Source organism: Rhagoletis pomonella, unplaced genomic scaffold (genome assembly GCF_013731165.1).
Source record: "Rhagoletis pomonella isolate Grant_MI unplaced genomic scaffold, Rhpom_1.0 Rhpom_scaffold_00007, whole genome shotgun sequence".
NCBI classification, from domain to species: domain Eukaryota; kingdom Metazoa; phylum Arthropoda; class Insecta; order Diptera; family Tephritidae; genus Rhagoletis; species Rhagoletis pomonella.
In genome coordinates this window covers 51,153,229-51,158,762 of record NW_023458561.1, presented here as the reverse complement: position 1 = coordinate 51,158,762, position 5,534 = coordinate 51,153,229, and the positions used below count along the sequence as shown (strand labels likewise).

General features: G+C 37.0%; 1 protein-coding gene across 1 annotated transcript in view; it reads left to right on the top strand.

Moving 5' to 3' along the window:
• Nucleotides 1-776: 776 nt before the first annotated feature.
• LOC118743883 (putative inorganic phosphate cotransporter) overlaps nucleotides 777-5,534 on the top strand; it is a 5,293-nt gene continuing 535 nt past the window's right edge. The window contains exons 1-3 of the mRNA XM_036476646.1: nucleotides 777-813; nucleotides 4,816-4,952; nucleotides 5,015-5,526. Coding sequence (XP_036332539.1) covers nucleotides 777-813; nucleotides 4,816-4,952; nucleotides 5,015-5,526 — 686 coding nt within the window. The remainder of the gene's footprint in view (nucleotides 814-4,815; nucleotides 4,953-5,014; nucleotides 5,527-5,534) is intronic.

The window sequence follows — 5,534 nt, the reverse complement described above, 5'->3', positions numbered from 1 at the left end:
GAGAAAAGAAAACGCCAAATAGTAATGTGAAAATGCTTTATAAAATACTTTTTCTGTTTAAAATTTTCAAATCGTCCAAATGAAAACCCCAAAAATTATGCTGTTTGAAAAAATCATGTTACTTTTTTCTTTGTGTAGTCATTTTAACCTTATTTGACAAGTGAACCCATTTAGATAGGATTTCCGAATTTTTACTTTAGAAATTTGAGTATTAAGACCTCTTTCAGAAAAAATATTTTATGAATGTATTTTTATTATAAAGCTTGATAACTAAAATTAACAATTTGCATATTCTTCATTACGAAAAGAAATTTGTCCGCATTAAAGGGCGATAAACTATTTTTTATGTTCAACATAAATAATACGTCTTTCAGAGTTCTGTGAAGAAAGTGGTGCGTAGAGATGATACTCCTTGCCAAATTAAGCAAAAGTGGTAAATCTTTGCAACTTTGCTTCCACCAATCCATTGCTGCCTTGTCTACTTATCGTTTGAATAACCACATGGCCTATGTATGACTTAAAATCTATGACCTTATTTTGTGCTATCGGTCGTTTGGTGAACGCTGAAATCAGCTTTTAAGCAATCCACTTAAGCGCAGGTAAACTATCTAATAAAACAATAGAATTGGTAGTTACTTATCAACTCTCGGCCAAAGCAGTGTGCGTATAGCAAGAACAGTGTTATCTCAAAAACTAGTCAAATTTGAGCTATAGCTGTTTGACGAAAAAACAGTTATGAAACAATAAAATTTTGGCGCGTCGAAAAAAGTTATAAAATGAGTAAAGAATTAAGCGCTGCCAACATGGAAAAAGGTAAAAAAAAAATTAGAAAAGCTATAGGACGTACTCAGCAGTACCAGTGAGAAAGTCTGGGCTGTGGAAACCGAAGGCCTTCGGACATAGCTCAATCTTAAGACTGATAGCAAAAAAAAAACAGACTATATGTTGTCATGTCTGGATTTTAGCTAGAATGCTTGTACGGCACAATTCGCTGATAATGAAATCATCTGTATCTACAATGACGCATCCTAGATGAACTGCGATGTAGGGACGGGGGTCTATTCCGAGGAGCTTGGTGTCAATCAGTCCCTGCGGCTGGAAAACCATGCTAGTATATTTAAGGTTGAAGTTCTGGGCATATGCATGCGAAGCTTGTCGAATACTAAACACTACTGCTACCAGGAAAGAAAGAGCGGTTATTTACTCAGTTAACCAGGCAACATTCCTAGCTGTATCATCTACTGATACCAAGTCCTAGCTAGTCAAAGAATGCAAGGTAGAGCTACGCTCGTCCAGCTCCTTTGTGTACGGATGCCTAGCCATAGGAACATAGAGAGCAACGAGAGAGCAGACAAATTAGTGGTGGTACTGGGTTATACCTTCAGACAAATACAAACAGAAATCCGCTTGCATCTTAGAGAGCTAGCAAGGGGGAGTGGGTCAGAGATCCAAACTTGTTAGGTAGCATGAAAGCTTTGGCTTGACTTCAGCCAGAAAATAACAGCAGAGCTGCTAAGTAGATCGATTGTTGAAGTTTCTAGGATTGTAGCAAACTATCGCCGGTCTTTGGCCGCTGGTTTAATTAAACTGCTGAAATGTTAGAGAGGTAGGATATGGTAAAATAAAGTAACATTATCCTTGAGAAATGCACGAAGATGGCGCTTTTATTAGAGGTCAGAATACAAAAAAATTTACGCCCAAATTTGGTTTGTTCTGTGTTTGGCTGAGCTCTTTCCCAACATGTGATATTTAAAATTGACAAAAATATTTTGTGTGCCCATTTGTTTATCCAGTGTCTTCACCAGAATTTTGTGTGGCGTAGGCAGGAAGTCACACTGATAAGATGCAATCATGAAGGGCTCCGGTTTTTCACACATTATTGTCGATAGGACCTGATTCCGCGGTTATTGGAGCAAATAATAGTTTCTCCATTCTTGCGGATTGGGCATAGTATACTGTGATTCAAATCTTCGGGCATGCATTTAACAGAACAAATTAGGCTTTAAGTCTGGTACTGCAACCTATCGACTCGACTCTTCGCCGACCGTTTTGAATAGCTTAGCCGGTAAATTGGCTGCTCAAGGTGCTTTGTTGTTTCTAGGGCGCGCTATTATTGCTCTTCTCACCTGATATAGGTCGAGTGAATGGACGTCAACGTTGCGGACCTTAGCTGTATTTCTGCCATGAAAAATACTTTTATAAAAACTGTTTGTTGTACTAAGGAGCCATACAAATTTGGCTTCTTACGTGACATCTCATCAGGCGAACTTAATTTTGAAGGAAATGACTTGCCTAACAGTTGAAAGATCCTGGTGTATGTATACACTCCTCGTCATTTGAACAGTGCACCCTTTTACACCTTAGTATTACATATTCTCCACGTATAGCGTAAATTTTATACAAAAAAAAAATGTCAACAAAGGGGGAATATTTTGGTAATGTTTTTAGAAAAATTTTGGATATACAGTCTTCTAGCCGCATTCATTTTTAATGCATTCAAGTCAAAGTTTCAAGTGCGTGTAAAATAGCGTTGATTTTTGATTTTTTTTACTGTGCTGCGTATTTGCTTGAAAATTCACGACACTTAAAAAATAAAAATAAAATAAAAAGCCAACGTTTTTTACAGCCAACGTTTTTTACAGCCACGTGAAACTTGCACTTTGTTGTATTTAAATTGAATGGCACACAAAAGTGCATAACCGATTTTTATTTTTTTTAATATTATTAAATTATGACAGCAGGTCATAACGCAGCCTTTGTTAATATTTTTTTTTTTTCATTTCTATACAATTTTAAAATCGGACGACTTACATGTAAGTAAAATATGCCAAATTTTTATAAAAAATTAATGAATATTAAATAGAAAGAAGGAAAGCTAAAAATACTAAGCATTAAATGGGCGCGCTATTCAAATGACGGGGAGTGTAAGTTTTGACTTTTTGTTTTAACAGCGACGCATTCGCATGTGTAAAATCGCGTTTTCTATGATAAGATAACAGTAGATTTAGCATTGCTTTTACTATATCTCTTGAGTGTCATAATCAACGCAATCGCTATATAACTACTTTGGTTTTCATAGACATCCAAAAATTCGTACTTTAACGTCACCAAAAAACTGCGATTAAAATAAATAGCTTGATTGATAGAATCGACATAAAGAACGTGAAGTCAAATCAAAGCATATCACCAAAAGTACAAAAGTACTTTACAGTGGTCACTGACGGCCATTTTTGTGGTGTTTGAAACTCAATCTTTGACTTTTGTTTAAAGATATGTCGCTGAGTAGTAAGAGATGCGCTTCGCTCCATTACGTCAGGATTTTTTCCTAACCTCAAAAAACATGGCAGAAATCCTGACGTGATAAAGCAAAACGGTCTTCAGTTACGTACAAAGCGCTTCAAAATACATAAGGAAAACACAGTCTGAATCCTGAACCATGAACAGCCACACACACACACACAAAATGTCACTATTAAGTTGGCATGTCAGGGTAATATTTTTTATACCTATATATAGGGAAAACCGGAAAGTTATTAGGGGGGGGAGGGGGGTTGCGGTAATTCGATTAATCGTGCCATCACTAGTGAGGGGCTGAGTAAATGATGTAAAATTTTGTATTTAGCATTTCTACTTTTTCCCACTTTGAGCCCAATAGGTTTACATTATCTACTGTCACCATTGCGGTTTTCCACCGGCTTCCATATAGTCGAAACACTGTGCGGCGTACATTTATTGGTTTCCTCCGAATGAGGTGTCTAGTAACTAGTAACTAACTACTTTTAGACATATAATATTCTATTTGAAGGGTCTTGGTCTGGCCAAAGCCTAACAGTCGCATATAATATCGATACCTGAGTGGAAGATCGACCAATTTCGGCAGCCAGTTCGAAAACGCCCTATCTCAGAAAACTTTTCAAGAACGCGCTATTTCAGAATTTTATTGAAAATGCCCTATCTCAGAATTCGGTTCAAAAGCACCTTATCTCAGCTGAAAATACATTGAATTCGAACCGAATTTTGAGATAGGGCGGTCTTCAACCAAATTCTTAAATATGGCGTTCTTAAAAAGTTTTCGAACTGGCTGCCGAGATAAGTCGATCTTTCACTCAGGTATCGATATGCTCTCAAGTTTCACTATCTTCAAGGCAGTGCCGTGGTCACGCCTACTCGGTACATGTTGATTTGCAATCGGTTGTAACGAGTATGTTCACAATTCACTGGAGCCTTCAATGAGATGTTATAAAAACAAATTTCATCAAAATTAAAAATAATGTAACATTTATTATCTGGAACAGGGGAATCGATTTTCTTTAAAATTGCTACTTTTTCTGCACAAAAAAAAAATTTAATACGAACAAACAAAAATTCAAAAATCGGGCTCAACTAGTCTCTTGCAAATTTTATTAGCTTTCATAAAAAAAATTATAAACAAATTTAGCGAAAACTTCAGGCTCCAGTGAATTGTGACCACAAAATGCCAATTTTGAACCACTATGCGTGGACCATTTGCCCATGGAAGTTGCGATTATATCTTGGAACTTTCTAATGTAAAACTTTATAAATCGTGCGTTTCAATTAAAGAAAAGTCTTTGCTACAATCCGACTTAAACAGCATGGCTAACTGGTGTAAAGTAAATCGTATGCCTCTAAATAAAAAAAAAATTAAAGTAATGTGGTTATCGCGAAGAGCTTTTCACCGAATTTCTTATAGTTACAATAGGTAACCATAACCTTAAACAGGTATACAATTTTGTGGACCTTGGTATCACAATTTGCAGATTTTAATGTCTAAACTTGTTTTTATTTACCTTTTAGGTCCACGCATTGGCATCCGTCACATTCAGACTCTGTTGCTTTTTCTTAACATAGTTGTTGTGTACATGAGTCGCCTGAATATATCTGTCGCTGTAGTGGCGATGACAAATGCCGAAAGTACAAATCCCAATTTTCCGGTAACAATATCCAAATTCTAATTCAGAGTCATCTCATTTACAAATATTAATTTTTTTTTTAGGAATTTGATTGGACCACAAAACAAAAGTCCTACATCATATCCAGTTTCTACTGGGGTTATATAATTACACAATTTCCTAGTGGCTATTTATGTCGACGTTTTGGCACAACTCCTGTGATGCTCATCTGCACTTTCGTATCGGCGGTGTTCAGTTTACTTACACCATTTCTGGTGCAGTGGGGAGACTGGCAGGTATACTGCGCCATTCGTATAATACAGGGTCTCTTTCAGGGTACACTTTTCCCAGCTGTTCATGAGCACATCGCCAAATGGTCGCCGCCATCGGAACGTAACACGATGGGTGCGCTTACATACTCAGGCATGGATTGTGGCACTGTGTTGGCTATGCTTGCAAGTGGTTTGATAGCCAGTAGTCCTCTAGGCTGGCCGGGTATTTCATATATCTCAGGTGGTATTTGTTTTGTTTGGTGCGCGCTGTGGTTTATACTGGCTGCTAATAATCCACCATCGTCTCGTTTTATAACCGATGAAGAGTGTGAGTACATTGAGAAGTCAATGA